The sequence below is a fragment of the Danio rerio genome, chromosome 17, assembly GCF_049306965.1.
Source record: "Danio rerio strain Tuebingen ecotype United States chromosome 17, GRCz12tu, whole genome shotgun sequence".
NCBI classification, from domain to species: domain Eukaryota; kingdom Metazoa; phylum Chordata; class Actinopteri; order Cypriniformes; family Danionidae; genus Danio; species Danio rerio.
In genome coordinates, this window is record NC_133192.1 from 4,740,001 (window position 1) to 4,759,281 (window position 19,281).

At 36.0% G+C, this 19,281-nt stretch overlaps 1 protein-coding gene and 1 long non-coding RNA gene across 13 annotated transcripts in view; both read left to right on the top strand.

Annotated features, from left to right (window-relative positions):
• tpo (thyroid peroxidase) overlaps positions 1–19,281 on the top strand; it is a 170,533-nt gene that overhangs the window by 134,333 nt on the left and 16,919 nt on the right. For 6 of the 12 annotated variants that reach the window (XM_073928008.1, XM_073928010.1, XM_073928007.1 and 3 more), the window contains one exon: positions 279–690. In XM_073928008.1, the coding sequence (XP_073784109.1) occupies positions 279–498 (220 nt within the window). In that variant the 3' untranslated portion in view covers positions 499–690. Of the gene's footprint in view, positions 1–278; positions 691–19,281 lie in introns of those variants that run through there. The other 6 variants (XM_073928014.1, XM_073928017.1, XM_073928013.1 and 3 more) reach the window with 2 other exon arrangements.
• LOC141378502 (uncharacterized) lies at positions 12,069–15,288 on the top strand. Its single transcript, XR_012393184.1, has 2 exons — positions 12,069–12,370; positions 12,536–15,288. It is a non-coding gene; the product is annotated as an uncharacterized lncRNA (long non-coding RNA).

Here is a 19,281-nt window from a genome sequence, read left to right on the forward strand (position 1 = left end):
TAATTTATTCATTCATTCATTTTATTGTCGGCTTAGTCCCTTTATTAATCTGGAAAGAACCACCAATTTATCCAGCAAGTTTTTACACAGCGGATGCCCTTCCAGCTTGCAGCATAATTTTGCTAATAATTCTGTCTTCCACTGTAAATAAATTCTTGTCTTCATTTCAAACTGTTCCCTTGTTTGTCTACTCTGGATGTTTTGTCATCTGGTTCCTTTAGTCAGAATAACTCGTAAGCTATCGCATCAATCAGTGTTGATATTGGGCTGTGTTTCAGATTCTGGTGGGAGAACCCTGGTGTGTTTTCTCCAGAACAAAGGCATGAGCTGCAAACTCACTCTCTGTCTCGAGTGATCTGTGATAACAGCGGCCTGACGGAGGTTCCTCTGGATGCCTTCAGACGGAGCTCTTACCCTGAAGATTTTCACCTCTGCGGGAGCGTCCCGACTCTGGACCTGGAGGCCTGGAGAGAACAGCCTGATGATGCTGCGGGTTAGACATCTAAGTCCTGTGTGTGTGTGTGTGTGTGTGTGTGTTTATGGACCCTTTTCTCAAGTCATCAGCATCTTAAATCCTTGACATTGTTTTAATATATACAGTTGAGGTGAGAATTATTAGTCCTGAATATTTTTTTCTGTTTAACAGAGATTGCTTTCTAAACACATTTCTAAACAATAATAACTCATCTCTAATAACTGATTTCTTTTATCTTTTCCATGATGACAGCACATCGTATTTGACTAGATATTTTTCAAGACACTAGTATTTAGCTTAAAGTGACAATTAAAGGCTTCACTAGGTTAATTAGGGTAAAGTTAGGGTAATTAGGCAAGTCATTGTATGTTAAATGTGGTTTGTTCTGTAGACTATCCAAAACAAATACTGCTTAAGAGAGCTAATAATATTGACCTTAAAATGGGTTTAAAAAATGTAAAACTGCTTTTATTCTAGGCAAAATAAAACAAATAAGACTTTCTCCAGAGGAAAAAATATTATAGGAAATACTGTGAAAAGGGATAATAATTTTACTGTAATTAACTGTATATATTAGTGCTGGGGAAAGGTTAATTGCTATTAATCACATCCAAAAAAACTTTTTTTTTTGACAATGCAAGTCTATATTTTGTGTATATTTATTAGTGTATATATATATATATATATAAATACACGCATACATGTATTCGAGAAAATGTTTATTTATATTTACATACAAATTGTATCTAAATCTAATTTACTATGCAAAAAAAGGTTTTGTATAGTTTTGTTTTTACTTGTGTGTATTACATTTACATTATATATATATATATATATATATATATGAGCAATATCACCCGAGTAGCAGTGCGTTATTGCTGTATATCAGCACTGGTGGGAGGCGTGTGTTGCGCACTGCTATTGCGTTTATACAACAATTCAACATCACAATAGTGTATATAAGTAAGAAGCTTTGTTAGACTTTGTTATTATAATCATGCTGGATAAGTTGGCGATTCATTCTGCTGTGGCGACCCCTGATTAATAAAGGGACTAAGCTAAAAAAGAAAATGAATGATTAAATGAAATTGGCTGTAGTGTATGAGTGTGTGTGTGTGTGTGTGTGTGGGGGTGTTTTTCAGTACTGGGTTGCAGCTGGAAGCGGATCCACTGTGTAAAACTTATTCTAGAATAGTTGGCGGTTCATTCCGCTGTGGCGACCTCTGATAAATAAGTGACTAAGCTGAAGGAAAATGAATAATTGAATGAATTTTAAAGCATGTTAGCAATTTAGTGAAATCTTATCATGGTAGCAACAACAGTAAACATTAAATATGTTAGCAACATACGTCAGCTTCTCTCTCACATTAAAACATAAAACAAATTCCTTAACCGTCCAACAAATACACTAAAATATGCTGCAGAAATATTTTGTAGCATTGCACGTCTTTACAATCAGTCCATTTAGTAAAGCTTTGCTAAATAAAAGTATTAATGTCTTCATTTAAAAATTAAACGCTGGTCTATGTGTAAAGGGAATCTTTAAGGATATATTAATTCGCAGTCACTTCTTTCACTAGCTCATTTAAAACAGTCCTCAGGTGTAACCAATGAATTTTTCAAAGTACAAATATTCTATCAGGCCTTTCGGTTGATTTGAATTCATAAACGCTGCATGCATAATAATGAATTAGACGCAGATTAGCATGTGGAAATGATTTTTAAATAAAGCATGGCAGAGCTGCAGGATGTCATGATGTTCAGGTGTGTGTGTTTGTGTAAAACACGACAGCAATACTACAATATCAAGATGGTAGCAACATTAATACATGTTAGCTACATTTAACAGTTTACCCATCCTGACAATGTGCTTTTAGCATCAGTTATACTTTGGTGTGAACACGGTGTGTGTGTGATGGTGAAACATTTGCATCAATATTTTCATTCATCCTTTTTTTTTTCAGCTTAGTCCCTTTATTAATCAGGGGTCGCCACTGTGGAATGAACCACTAACTTATCCAGCATCTTTTGTACGACCACATCCATACGCACTCATTCTCACACACACACACACACACACACACACACACACACACACACACACACACACACACACACACACACACACACACACACACACACACACACACACACACACACACATTAATTTTCTTTTCGGCTTAGTCCCTGTACCGCATATCTTTGGACTTGTGGGGGAAACCGGAGCACCCGGAGGCAACCCACGCGAACACAGGGAGAACATGCAAACTCCACACAGAAACGCCAACTGACCCAGCCGAGGCTCAAACCAGTGACCTTGCTGTGAGGTGAACGTGTTACCCACTTCGCCACCATACAGCCGGTATCAATATTTTAATTATTATTACTTTTTAAAGAGTTAAATCTGTAATATTTAGTCGTTTTCTTCAGGTTTGGCCTGTGGAGCAAATAATGGCCTTTCTCCTGTTTTTCCGCTTTTGAGCACTGCAGGCCTAATTAATTAAAATGATGTAATTATAGTCGTGTGTGTGTGTGTGTGTGTGTGTGTGTGTGTGTGTGTGTGTGTGTGTGTGTGTGTGTGTGTGTGTGTGTGTGTGTGTGTGTGTGTGTGTGTGTGTGTGTGTGTGTGTGTGTGTGTGTGTGTGTGTGTTTGTGTGTGTGTGTGTGTGTGTGTGTGTGTGTGTGTGTGTGTGTGTTTTGGTGTGGATGGACGAATGTGTTTTGAATGTATTTAGTGACAAATGAGCATGTGTGAGTGCTAGTTTTCTTAAATGTGACCCTCACAAAATATAATGCGTTAGAATTCAATATTGTTTCTGATCATTGACTCTAAATCTGTAATAATTTTATATCTCGTGTGTGCCGAAAGAAAATCTGCCTAACCCTTATGTACTGTTGGGGATGTTTTTATTTACTCTGGGGTGATGTTTAGTCTTAATTTGGCTTTACTTTCTCTCTGTTCCAGAATGATTTTTGCTGACAAATCTTTTTTTTTTTAAAAACATTTGTGATTAAATTCTCAAGCTTTAACAAAGCATTTTGTACAATCAAGGTTGCATTTTGCCCCCTTTTTTGAACCTTGCCGCCAAAATTAATTAGCAAACAATTAAACTTAAAAAACAATTACAACAGGAATACATAAAAATATAGCAAAATGGAAAATAGTAATAATAATAACAATAATAATAGTAAATAAATAAATTAATTAATTAATAAAAAGAATAATAATAAAATAAAAAAATAAACTTTACAGTATTGTATACATTTTCATTCATTTATTTTCTTTTCGGCTTTGTCCCTTTATTAATCTGGGCTTGCCACAGCGGAATGAACCGCCAACTTATCCAGCACGTTTTTTTAAACAGCGGATGCCCTTCCAGCCGCAACCTATCCCTTGGAAACATCCACACACACTCATTCACACTGATACACTACGGACAATTTAGCCAAACCAATTCACCTGTACCGCATGTCTTTGGACTGTGGGGGAAACCGGAGCACCCAAAGGAAACCCATGCGAAGGCAGGGAGAACTTGCAAACTCCACACAGAAACGCCAACTGACCCAGCAGAGGCTCGAACCAGCGACCTTGCTGTTGAATTTCCTTCAAAGATGAGCATGTTTATCAGGCTCCTGTGTGTAGGTTCAGTAATTTCAAGTATATGGCAAAGAAAACACTGTTTTAAAGATATTTAAACTTAAAAAACTCAACATAAACATAGGGGTTTTAGAAAAATGGTCATTTTTGATGGAAATTTCAGATGGCACAACTCTTCATATATAAATATATTTATGTATATAAATGAATGTATGTATATACACTTGTAACGACTCTGGTCTAGAGTGAAGGCATCAACATAAAAGAACACTCGACAAATCAAATTCACTTTAATGATGCTTTTGTGTAGGGTCTCTTTATGTGTCTTTTTTTTGTGAAGTCAACTACCTCGGAGTGAACCTACAGAAAAATAATAAACAAAAAGTACACACTTACTCAGGGGTCACCAACCTTTTGGATACTGAGAGCTACTTCTTGGGTACCGATTAGTGTGAAGGGCTACCAGTTATTAAATAACACATTTTTCTTAATTTACTTTTAATAATATGTGATAGTTAATAATTAATAGCATTCATCTATGTGAAGACATTGATCATGTTAATGATTTCTCACAGTAGTTGTCAACAATGATTTAACAAGTTAGATAAATATCAATATGCAACACTTCATTTGTCTGAAATTGTTTTTAAAATGTTTTTTAAATATATAACTTAAAGTAATTTTCAAATTTACACCAATGCAAGTGTAATAAAAAAAAAAAAAAACTATAAAAATATTAGATGCAGCTTACTCATATGTGATGCTATGGTGAGCTAATTTAGAACAGGCTTGCGGGAAACTCATGTAAACCTGGCAGGCTACCTGCACCATGTTGGTGACCCCTGCACTAACTAATCACCCAAATGAAACTAACTATACCTAATAAAATAACAGAAATAAAAATACAAAATCTACACCTACCTTCCCAAACCAAAAACAAAATCATACGAGGGGGAAACACGGATGGGTATACAACACAGTCAAAACTTATACACCAACGCTGGAAACACAATCAGTGATAACAACTTAGCAACAGAAATAACTTTAATACATCAACTCAAAACAACACGCCAACAAAACTCACTCTCTCGCCCCACGCTCGTTATTCCCTTTTTAAAGGACGCCCTGGGTAACCTCCAGGAGTCAGTCTGTTGACTGTAAACAACACAACAAACCATGCAATAAATAGCTTTGAAGAAAAATTTGCTTTGTTGTTGAACCTGAGAATACTTTAAAAATAGTCATAATGACGTAGTCTCCATGCTATAATAATAATGATGAAACCATTTTTAACTGCGGGGACATGTCTTTAACAGTACAGTTCTGCTGTATTATTTTTGTCCCCTTCAAAAAAATGCTGGAAAGAAATTTTATATTTATAGTCCCCCTCTACTGTTAAATCAGATTTACGCCCATGAAACACACCTGCCAACACAACATTAGTAATATATGTATGTATATGTATGGTCATTGTCAGTTTTCTGTTGTTCAGCTGTGAGAATAGAAGCCGTTTCTGAAATATAAATTTCAGGGGTTGGTTAGAACAAAAACTCCTTTTAATATGGAGAATCTTCCTTCTATCAGGTGCCGTTGCTTTTGTTTAGAACATGACTTAAATCAGCCTTTGTTGTTGCCGTCAATCTGGCAACCTGCTCTTGCGTGTGTTTTGAACTAGGAGTGCAATACCTAGTTCAACCACTGTATGTCAAACGTTCATCCTGCACCTTTAATGAACATGAATTTGGATGTTAATATTGTCTCTGTAAATGTTGAACTATGATTAATAAACGCTTTACAAGATTGCTCAATATTAGGTCATGTTAGTAATAGGGGAGTCACATTAAAAATCGAAATCGATCAAAATTTATGCTCAATTTCAATTATCGAATCAAAAAATAGAATCGTCGATGCTGCCACGCCCCCATGTCACGTCAGCTTGTCTTGCCAAGCGGGAAAATAACAGGCTTGTTGAAGTGCTTGTTAAACTGCAGAAGCAGGAGACCCGTCGACAGAACTTAAACCCTCTCCTCTTTCAATGAAGTCGCCGGTGTGGAAGCATTTTGGATTTCCAGTGAGTTATGTTGACAACGTTCGTGTTGTCGACAAAAAAACACAGTTCTGCAAGCTCTGCTATGTACGTAATACGTATGGTTCGTCCGATAGACAACACCGGCATCGCGATCCTCCACCCGCCCCCGTTGCAAATCCGCTCGCGAAAAGTACACACTCAGGCACTGTTTACACTGTCTTTGTTTTTAAATGGCATTTTAGAACGACAACGATTTGACATCCACAGTGGCGTGTAGCATTTCTGAGCAGCCCTCCTTCCTCTCTACCGCTGAAAATGCACATCACGTGACCACACAGACACAGACGCACACACAGCCTTGCGCTCGAGACAGCAGGTCCAGGCAGTCAGAGGATCAGTAGTCTGCTTCAATCTTTCACTCACTTGTACTTTGTCATTTTAGCGAACACCTCAGATACTGTTGGCTGGTTCCTGTTGGTTGTACGTCTTTTTTACCGACGCCATTATAACGACACAGATCACTGCCTATTCACGAGTCCCGCAGAAAAAGTGATTGACAGGTGGTAATTATGTGTGTATCTTGCCTTTATTCATTTACTGTATGATTTGTTTATGGGTAAAACAGACCATGCAGGTCAGGTAGTTTAAACGGTAGGCTACAAATAATGAATTGGTCATTAATTAATTAATTATTCATAATCGAAAATCGAATCGAATCGTGCCTTTAGAATCGAAAATGTAATTGAATCGAGGATTTGGAAGATCGTGACACCCTTAGTTAGTAAATACATTAACTAATGAAGTCTTAATTTAAAGTGTGACCATTTTTTTAGTTTTTATTGTTAACAGAATACGAGACACATTGTAGATATCTCCTGCAGGAAACAAGGCAAAGATACTGAGAAAGCAGATGATTCACTGCAGGTAAAAGCATGTTTGACCTGTAGACAGTCAGATATACAGTGTCTCTGTGTGGATGTTTGTTCATGTTCAGTAATTCTGCTTTGTACACACACACACACACACACACACAGCCACAGTCGGCAGGCGCTCATGCAGTGTATGAAGAATGATTGTGAATGTGTTTGTGTCTCCTCAGAGCCTGTAACTCTCTCTGCGCCGCTGCTTGTAATCTCAGCTTCTGGATTTCTGCCCAATAACGAATAAATATTGATCCGTTATGAAGCTGTGATGCTGCCAAAACAATTAACATTAGCAGTGGCACCTGTTACGCGCTGAGAAATTCAGCTCTCTAATGACTATTAGGCAAATCCACAGGGAGACTGGGAATTTAAAAAAAAAAAAAAGTAACTGTAAAAATATGATCAAGTTCAATAGGAATAATTCTGGGGATAAATTAAAAATATAGTCAGATATAGATATAGTCATAACTGCAAGATAATGAAGTCAAAATTTCACATTTTAAATGAGGAATTAGGAGAAAATAAAAAGTCATAATGGGTGACAAGGTGGCTCAGTGGTTGGCACTGTGGCTTCACCGCAAGAAGGTTGCTGGTTTAAGTCCCAGCTGGACTAGTTGTCATTTCTGTGTGGAGTTTACATGTTCTCCCTGTGTTGGCGTGGGTTTGCTCCGGGTGCCTATGATGAACTAAATTGGTCGTAGTGTACGAGTGTGGGTGTGGGTGAATGTAACTTTATGGTTGTTTCCTAGTACTGGGTTGTGGCTGAAGAGCATCTGCTGCGTAAAACATATGCTGGAATAGTTGGCAGTTCATTCCACTGTGGTGACCCCAGATAAATAAGGGACTAAGCAAAGGAAAATGAATGAATGAATAAATGTTTATTTTCCAGTCTAGTAAATATATTTCATGCAGTTTTACCATTTAAAAAATATAATTTATTCTAATTACTCATTGCATGTCTCAAATGTACTCATTGCAACTTGAATTATGTTTGTTAACATTAAAAGTAAACAAGATTTAAAAAAAAATAACTACACAAGTAATAATTGAAGGAGTTCAGAGACTTACCCAAACTCAAATGTACAGTGCATTCGGAAAGTATTGATAGCGCTTCACTTTTTCCACATTTTTATGTTACCACCTTATTCCAAAATGGATTCAATTCATTTATTTCCTCAACATTCTCCACACAATACCTTATAATGACAATGTAAAAAAGAGTTTTTGAAATTGCTGCAAATTTATTAAAAATAAAAAAGCTGTAAAATCACATGTACATCAGTATTCACAGTCTTTGCTTAATACTTTGTTGATGCACCTTTGGCAGCGATTGCAGCCTCACGTCTTTTTGAATATGCAAGCTTGGCACACCTGTCTTTGGGGATTTTTTCCCCATTCCTCTTTGCATACCTGGTGTACAGCCATTTCCAGATCTCTACTGAAATGTTCAATAGGATTTAGGTCTGGGCTCTGGCTCGGCCACTCAAGGACATTCACCGAGTTGTTGTGAAGCCACTCCATTGATATTTTGGCGGTGCGCTTTGGGTCATTGTTCTGCTGGAAGATGAACCGTCACCCCATTCTGAGGTCAAGAGCACTCTGAAGCAGGTTTTCATTCAGGATGTCTCTGTACATTGCTGCATTCATCTTTCCCTCTATCCTGACTAGTCTTCCAGTTCCTGCTGCTGAAACATCCCCACAGCATGATACTGCCACCACCATGCTTCACTGTACGGATGGTGTTAGCCTGGTGATGAGCGCTGCCTGGATTTCTCCAAACGTAACGCCTGGCATTCACTCCAAAGAGTTCAATTTGAGTCTCATCAGACCAGAGAATTTAGTTTCTTATGGTCTGAGAGTCCTTCAGATGCCTTTTGGCAAAATCCAGGCGGGGACTGTTTTCCGTCTGGCCACTCTACCATACAGGCCTGATTGGTGGATTGCTGCACAGATGGTTGTCCTTCTGTAAGGTTCTCCTCTCTCCACAGAAGAGCGCTGGAGCTCAGACAGAGTGACCATCGGGTTATTAATCACCTCCCTGACTAAGGCCCTTCTTCCCCGATCACTCAGCTTAGATGGTCGGCCAGCTCTAGGAAGAGTCCTGCTGGTTAAACATCTTCCACTTATGGATGATGGAGGCCGCTGTGCTCAATGGATCTTTCAGAGCAGCAGAAATGTTTCTGTAACCTTCCCCAGCCTTGTGCCTCGAGACAATCCTGTCTCGGAGGTCTACAGACAATTCTTTTGTCTTCATGCTTGGTTTGTGCTTCGACATGCACTGTCAACCCTGGGACCTTATATAGACAGGTGCACGCCTTTTCAAATCATGTCCAATCAACTGAATTGAGCACAGGTGAACTCCAATGAAGCTACTGAAACATCTCAATAATGATCAGTGGAAACAGAATTTACCTGAGCTCAATTTAGAGCTTCACAACAAAGGCTGTGTATACTGATGTACATGTAATTTATCAGCTTTTTTATTTTTAATAAATTTGCAACAATTTCAAAAGCTCTTTTTTTTCACAGTGTCATTATGGGGGATTGTGTGTAGAATGTTGAGGGAATAAATTAATTTAATGCATTTTAGGCTGTAACATAAACAAATGTGGAAAAAGTGAAGCGCTTTCAATACTTTCCGGTTGCACTGTTAGCCTCTTCAGTTAAAAGTCTCTGCCAAATGAATAGAGTACACTAGAGTAAATTAAAACACATTTTCAACCAAATTAAATAGGCCACTGAGTTCATAGCAAACTGGGATGTTCATGCAAGTCCTCACAAACCCAATTTAAACCATGTCTTTTTTTTTTTTTTTGCTAACGAATACAAATGTGTTGAAACAGATGTAGGCTACATTTACATCTTAAAACGGGAATTAAACTCTTCTGCAAAGACATTTGACATAAATAGGCTTCGCATTTGCATTCAGCCATTTCTCCTCCCGGTTTTTGTTTCAGATAATGGAAAACAAGAGCAATCAGGAAAATGAGACGTCCGCTCTCGTCTCCGGAATGAAATAAAGCAGAGCCTTTTATGGCTTTATTTGTGATATGTTGACCAATTACTGCTCGCTGCTGAGTGGGATTCAGTTTCACATAAATATTACGAGCGTAAACATTAGGTGAGCAGGTTATATTGTAACCCCATGCCCAAACAACACGCCACGCGACGAGATTTTGGACCAGACGAAACATGACATTAATGTAAATACAGCCATTCAGAAGCACAGAATAGTGCACTCACTGCACTCCAATAAAATGGTAAGGTATAAAATCTATACAAACTATCAAACATCTTTAACATTATTAAATGTAGATGCTGAATCACTGACGTGTTGGTTTTGTGTCAGTTCTAAAGTTCAGTTTCAGACGGTTTATTTTAGTTTTAAGATCTGCTGCTGCTGCTTTCAGTAGTTTGGCAATAAATGATGTAAAATGGCATTCAAACTCACAATATTAGCATTTAGCACTGAATAAAGCACATGAGGTGTACCTGAGCTGATCATACACTAAAAAATATTTAGAGATGATTTACAATTTTTTGTTGTTTTGTAAACAACTTTATTAATCAGGGGTCGCCATTAGGGTTGGGTACCGATACCCGGTTCAATTATGGCACCGGTGCCTTTGGAACTGGTATGCATTGGATCAAATCAGCATATGAATTTCGGTGCCTAATTTCGGTGCCGCAACAAGAACATAAAGCAGGTCGTGCACCAGAAGCGCCGCTTGGCAAAGCACAGCACCATGAATTCGCAAGTCAGTGGCTGTCCGCGCCAACCAGGCACGACTCATGACTGTTCATATTTCTGCCGTGCCACAGAGCGCCATCTGAATAGTTTAATTTTAAATAACATGCGAATGTGCACATCTGGTGTGTGATACTATCAACTGTCATGTGTGCGCCGTGCTGCGGCTCTGAGCAGCGCATCCGCTGTGTTAAGAACCACAAAGTGGTGCATTAAAGGCACACATAAGTGTGCGTTGTGTCACACCATCTCTAAATGTTTAATTCTAAACAGCTTTGAGGGATACGGATATCAGTGATGTCAGGCGTTTGTTATTGTAGCTTATAGAAGGCAAAGTGTGCAATACGTCGCATGCGCTGAGCGACTCCCTTCATCAACACGCATGATCGCGTTCATCTAATTTGCTTAAACTAAGCATTCTACAGTACGGCTATATTTTACAAGCAAGGATTCTGACACACCAACATGCAGCAGATGCTTTACAAAAGTTGCGTGTAAGGGGGAAACACATCAAACTTATAAAATTTGAGGGTTCATGGAATCAACTTAAAGGTGTCTTTGACAGCTTGTCACATCATCTAGCACTTTCAGTGAGTCCTTTTACATGGACGCCAATACTCTGATTTTAGTATGAAGACACTACTCTAATCACGAGTCTACCACGTAAACAGTGATTTTTGATTATCTTAAAGGACCACAGACACAAACTGCGGAGGAAACATTTATAGGCTGGTAACACAATGATGTTACTGGATCTGTGTTATAACAAGTAACTGGGAATTATGAATGTAGCATTCAAAAAGCAGCTCATGTACACACCTGAATCATATTATTGTCTCATTCAGATTAAGGCAAACCATTAGATCACTGATCACTGTAAAAGTAGTCACGAGCCCCAAACCCAGAAAAAAGTTGTTCCCTGATTTTGATGACAGTCTTTCCACAGGTTAGTAGTAAGCTAATGTAATGTTAATAGCATAATGCAAAACTTAAATTCATGCTAACAAACAAATGATCAAAAAATATATATATATTCATGCAATTTAGAAATATAAAATATGAATTGATGTTTACTTTAAATGTATTTTATTAAATTAGTATATATATATATATATATATATATATATATATATATTTTTTTTTTTTTTTTCTCAATTAATTTTGTGGCTAAAAGGTTCAGGCGTACCATTTCTTTTTTTAAATATTTCTCAAATTATGTTTAACACAGCAAGGTAATTTTTTAAAGTATGTCTGATAATATTTTTCTCCTGGAGAAAGTCTTTTTTTTTTTTTTTGCTGGAATAAAAGCAGTTTTTAATTTATTTACCACCATTTTAAGGTAAATTTTATTAGCCTCTTCAAGCTATGCTTTTTCCAAATAGTCTACAGAACAAACTGTCGTAATACAATAACTTGCCTAATTACCCTAACCTGCCTAGTTAACCTAATTAACCTAGTTAAGCCTTTAAATGTCACTGTAAGCTGTATAGAATTGTCTTGAAAAATATCTAGTCAAATATTATTTACTGTCATCATGGCAAAGATAAAATAAATCAGTTATTAGAAATGAGTTATTAAAACTACCATGTGTAGAAATGTGTTGAAGAAATCTGCTCTCCGTTAAACAAAAAATAAAACGTGGGTTAATAATTCTGAGTTCAACTGTAGGTCCTATATCTGTTGTTTACATATGTTTAAAATAAAATGGAAAAACGATTGCATGGTTTTACCAACATTAATATTGAATTTTTTAAAATCCGAGTGCATGTAAAACAACAATTTGCACAAACAAATTATGGGGTTACTCCACCCCATGTAGAGCGTCATTATGAACGTTTTACGTTATAACTAACGTAGTTCAAACAATGGAACTGTGACAGAGAAACTACGGTTTTGGGAAACACTCATCACTACATCGCTCTTTTGCAAAACAATGCATCGCACTATGATAGTTCAGCTACGAGTTACGTCATTGTTTGGGAAACGCACAGGTCCAGGGTCACATATATACTTTAGAATCAACTGATCACTGCAGATAATGGTTGTGAATTGCAGAGCTACAGCAACAGTACCCACATCTCTACGATCAGATGCTTTCCGAAATGTTGTTTTCTCTTTTTCACTTGTGTTTATTGTGCACTTTTTAAATTATGTTTGCTGTTTGTTCAAACTGTCTGAGCTGAAACAACAGTTCTTACGTTTTTTCAGGGAGGGGTGGTAACTTGATTGTTTTATGTTCAATTCACTTACATTTGTAAAAACTAAGATAATTTACAGTTGAGACCAGAAGTTTACATACACTGTATAAAAAGGCACATGACCATTTAAAAAAAAAGTCAGATGTTAATGTGACTAAATTTTTCCTCTTTTAGTTAAGTTAGGATTATCAAATGTGTTTCTGTTGTGCTTTGTGGCAGAATAATGAGAGAGATATTTTTAGATAAATTGTTATAACTTTTCTTGAAAGTCAAGTTTACACACAATAAGATTATTCTGCCTCTGAAAAAGCTCAGATGATGGTGTCAAGGTTTTGGAAGTTTCTGATTGGCTAATTTCTGATTGGCAACAAACAAAGCCAGATTACAATTTGCTAAATTACACTGGGAAAAAGACTCATGTTGGGAGACATGTCCTGTGCTCTGATGGAACTAAGATTGAACTGTTTGTCCGTAATGACCAGTGTTACATTTGGAGGACAAAGGGGAAAGCTTACAAGCCTAGGAACACCATCCCTACTGTGAAGTATGGGGGCGGCAGCATCATGTTGTGGGGCTGTTTTGCTGCAGGAGGGACTGGTCCACTTCACAGCATAGATGGCATCATGAAGAAAGAACATTATGGAGAAATACTGAAGCAACATCTCAAGACATCAGCCAGGAAATTACAACTTGGCCACAAATGGGTCTTCCAAACAGACCATGACCCTCAGCATACTGCCAAATTAGTTAAAATGTGCTTTAAGGACAACAGAAGGAATGTTTTGGAGTGGCCATCACAAAGCCCTGATCTCAATCCTATTGAAAATGTGTGGGCAGAGTTGAAAAAGCTTGTGCGAGCAAGACAGCCAACAAATCTGACTCAGTTACACCAATTCTGTCAGGAGGAATGGGCCAGAATTTCTTCAAACTACTGTGAGAAGCTTGTGGAAGGATACCCAAAACATTTGACCAAAGTTATACAGTTTAAACGCAAAGCTAAAAAAACACCATAAAAATGTGTGTAAACTTTTGACTGTCTAGAAATTCAAAAAAAAATTCTCAAAACAAAATTCTCTCATTATTCTGGCATTTAGCAAATGTAAATCATCTAGGTAATCCTGAGGGACCTAAAATAGTAAACGTTTAGTATGATTTACCATCAGACATTTAAAAAAAAGGTTATGTTCCTTTTTTAAACTGAATGTAAACTTCTGGTTTTAACTGTAATTCCTTCATGTTGTCACAACACAGATTGTGTAGAACTTATCATTTTCTACAGTGTGTTATTGACATACCGACCTAAATATCGGCACTGTAAAACACATCTAGATGTTTTTTTTTTTGTTTTTTTTTTTGTTTTTTGAGCTGATAGGGTGGTAAATATGACAGGTGAAACATGGCTTTCCTGAAAAGAAAGAAAGAAAACAAAGAAAGAAAGAAAGAAAGAAAGAAAGAAAGAAAGAAAGAAAGAAAGAAAGAAAGAAAGAAAGAAAGAAAGAAAGGGAAATAAAGAAAGAAAGAGAGAAAGAAAGAAAGAAAGAAAGAAAGAAAGAAAGAAAGAAAAAAAGAAAAAGGGAAAGAAAGAGAAAGAGAGAAAGAAAGAAAGCTATAAAGAAAGAAAGAAAAAGGGAAAGAAAGATATAAAGAAAGAGAGAAAGACAAAGAAAGGGAAAGAAAGAAAAAATAAGAAAGAAGGAAAGAAAGAAATAAAGAGAGAAAGGAAGAGGGAAAGAGAAAGATAGAAAGAAAGAAAGATAGAAAAAGAAAGAAAAGAAGAAAGAAATAAAGAGAGAAAGAAACAAAGAATGAGAAAGAAAAAAAGAGAAACAAAGAAAGAGAAAAAAAGAAAGAAAGAGAGAAAGAAACAAAGAAAGAGAAAAAAGAGAAAGACAGAAAGAGTTGTCTTAACATTCTCTGATGAATCATTCACATCAGGACCAGGAAGATGTTGCAATAAATCCTGAAATCAACTACAGTGGAGCTGTAAATGAATTCTACAGTATGTGCAGCCCAAAAGATCAATGCATGCAAAATGTAGAAGACCTTCAGAAGTGCAGGCATTCTGGGATATTTTCTGGCTGTTCACAGTGTGAGGTGCGTCAGTGTTTCTGCAGATCCAGCCTCAGGTTCAGGAGCACTCGCTGTCCAAACAGAAGAGCAGAGTCTGACTCATCAAAACACACCAACACACACGCGCGCGCGCAAATATATTGTGAACAAAACACCCACGTGGATAGATAAGACAAAAAAAAGACACACATCAGATGTCAAGATGACCATGGTTTTTGAAACAGAACAATAAACAATACTTACAGTCTTTCAATGCTCTCTCAAATTTGTGACCCTGAAGCACAGAAACAGTCTTATGCTGCATAGCAAAAATTGTCAAAAATTATTTGAATATTAAGAAAACATCATCATATTCCATGAAGACATTTAATACATTTTGCTTTATAAATCTATCACAATATATATATATATATATATATACACACAGTTGAGGTCTTGAGGTAAAAATTATTAGCCCCGTTTATTTTTTTTCCCCAATTTCTGTTTAACAGAGAGATTTTTTCCCTACACATTTCTGCTCATAATAGTTTTAATAACTCATTTATAATAACTGATTTATTTTATCTTTGCCATGATGACAGTAAATAATATTTGACTAGATATTTTTCAAGACACTTCTATACAGCTTAAAGTGACATTTAAAGGCTTAACTAGGTTAATTAGGTTAACTAGGCAGGTTAGGGTAATTAGGCAAGTTATTGTATATCGATGGTTCGTTCTGTACACTATTTGAAAAAATATAGCTTGAAGGGGCAAATAATTTTGACCTTAAAATGGTTTTTAAAAAAATTAAAAACTGCTTTTATTCTATACGAAATAAAACAAATAAGACTTTCTCCAGTAGAAAAAATATTATCATACATACTGTGAAAACTTCCTTTCTCTGTTAAACATCATTTAGGAAATATTTTTTAAAAAGTAAAAAAGGGGGGCTAACAATTCTTCAATTCAAGATTTTAGCTATATATATATATATATATATATATATATATATATATATATATATATATATATATATATATATATATATATATATATATATATATATATATATATATATATATGAGCAATAATAGTCGAGTAGCTGTGTGATATGGCTGTATGTTTGATGATATACAGCCATATCGCACTGCTACGAGTGGATACTGGATTTATACAACAGTTCAACTGCATAATCTTGTATATAAAAAAGAAAATCAAACACGGATGGTCTAAAATCTTTTTGCAAGGGGAACAACTTTCACCATACATTTATATCTGCAGCTGACATCAAAACTACAGAAACCATTGCTTAAAAACACGTCACTTTAGAGCTAGTATTTGAATGATTCTCTAGCGTAATGTCTAAAGTGATGACAAAACCGGTGATTTTGCTCACATTTAAGGATTAAAAGGATGAACGTGACATGAAATGCCATCAGTTTACAGAGATTTCCCAGTATTTCTCTGTTGCAATTGGGAGATCACAATAATTAACCCCGAAAAAGTCAAAGCAAAGCAAACACTAGCAGATTACTATGGTATAAATACAACACTACAACATACAAAAGAGGGAGATTGACTTGGAGTGCCACTTAAGTTTAAAATGTGAAAAGAATGTTGTGGTGTTTCTACAGTTGCTACAGCAACACAACGACTAATATAAAAAATGAATGAATGAATCTGTTGTTGCGATTCTACAGTTGCTATAGCAACACAACGACTAATCTTAAAACAAACAAATGAATCTGTTGTGGCGATACTACAGTTGCTACGGCAACACAACGACTACAATTAAAAACCAACAAAATAATCTGCTGTGGCTATTCTACAGTTGCTATGGCAACACAACGTTTAATATTAAAAACAAATGAATTAATCTGTTGTGGCGATTCTACAGTTGCTACGGCAACACAATGACTAATATTAAAAACCAACAAAATAATCTGTTGTGGCGATTCTACAGTTACCTTAGCAACACAACAACTAACATTTAAAATGTAGGAATTAATCTTGTGGCGATTCTACAGTTGCTATGGCAACACAATGACTAATATAAAAAAAATAATAATCTTGTGGCGATTCAACAGTTGCTACGGCAGCACAACGACTAATATTAAAAACAAACAATTTAATCTGTTGTAGCAATTCTACAGTTGCTACGGCAACACAAAGACTAATATTAAAAACCAACAAAATAATATGTTGTGGCGATTCTACAGTTACCATAGCAACACAACAACTAACATTTAAAATGTAGGAATTAATCTTGTGGCGATTCTACAGTTGCTATGGCAACACAATGACTAATATAAAAAAAATAATAATCTTGTGGCGATTCAACAGTTGCTACGGCAGCACAACGACTAATATTAAAAACAAACAATTTAATCTGTTGTAGCAATTCTACAGTTGCTACGGCAACACAAAGACTAATATTAAAAACCAACAAAATAATATGTTGTGGCGATTCTACAGTTACCACAGCAACACAACAACTAACATTTAAAATGTACGAATTAATCTTGTGGCGTTTCTACAGTTGCTATGGCAACACAACGACTAATATTAAAAAAAACTAAATAATCTGTCGTGGCGATTCAACAGTTGCTACGGCAACACAACAACTAATATTAAAAACAAACAATTTAATCTGTTTTTTGCAATTCTACAGTTGCTATGGCAACACAACGACTAATATTATAAACCAATGAATTAAACCATTGTGGCAATTTTACAGTTGCCCTGTAACACAACAACTAATAAAATTAGCCAATGTATTACTATGTTGTGGCGATTCTACAGTTAATATGGTAACACAACTATTAATTTTATAAACCAATTAATTAATCCTTTGTGGTGATTTTACAGATGCTCAGTAACACAACAACTAATATTATAAACCAGTAAATTAATGTGTTCTGGCGATTCTGCAGTTGCTACGACACCACAACGACTAATAATATAAATCAATGAATTAATATGCTGGGGTGATTCTGCAGTTGCTATGGCAACAAAGCGACTCATATTATAAACCAATGAATTAATCCGTTGTTACGATTCTACAGTTGCTACGGGAACACAACAAATAGTATAATAAACCAATGAATTAATCTGTTGTGGCGATTCTACAGTTGCTACGGCAACACAACAAATAATATCATAAACCAATGAATTAATCTGTTGTGGGGATTCTACAGTTGTTATGGCAACATAACAAATAATATGATAAACCAATGAATTAATATGCTGTGGTGATTTTGCAGTTGCTATGGCAACACAACGACTCATATTATAAACCAATGAATTAATCCGTTGTGGCGATTCTACAGTTGCTATGGCAACACAACAAATAATATAATAAACCAATTATTAATCTGTTGTGGCGATTCTAAAGTTGCTATGGCAACACAATGACTAATATTCTAAATCTATGAACTAAAATTGTGGCAATTTAACAGTTGCAGCGGCAGCACAATGACTAATATTACAAACCAATGAATTGATGTTGTGGTGATTGTACAGTTGCTATAGTAACACAGCACCTACAGTGATATAAACAAATGACCCAACACTGTAGTTGTCTACAACTAAAGGATATATTATACACTTATTATTTGAGAATATTATTATCAGAGAGTTTTATCTGATTAAATAAAGGTTGAATAATAAGAATAAATACTGAATTTAAATCAATAAAAGATTCACATGGAGTAAAGTGGTCTATTAAAGAGGTCAAACCCAGCTTAGAGTTTGCATTTGATCAATATTCTCAGCGAGCTTTACTGATATTCCTCTTCATATCGGCGATAAACACAAATATAGTAGGAATCTTCATCTGCACTGAGGATCCCGCAGAAACACAAACACATCTGCGGATCCTCTACCGTACGCTTCAGGTCTCCACACACTGATATGACGGTGTTTGGTATGATTTATTAATCAGACAGTGCATTATTCTGTGTGATTGTGAGCGTATGGAGGCTGTAATGAGGAGCATGTAATGAGCTGCAACAATAGAGCTGCTTTTGATGACTCCATGTTCATATCAAAAGCAGATTTTCCCCTTTTTGTGTAACAGAAATCTCCATTATGTGGCTATTACGGTTCGGGAAACGGCTCTGAACATGTCTGATGCAAAAACAAGATGTAGTATGGCAAGAATTGAAATAATAATCCCTGATTTGTTCAATTAAATGTGCTATAATCTGTTCTACTTTTTATTTTATTTGTAGTATTCTTAAAGTTATTGTTATCATAT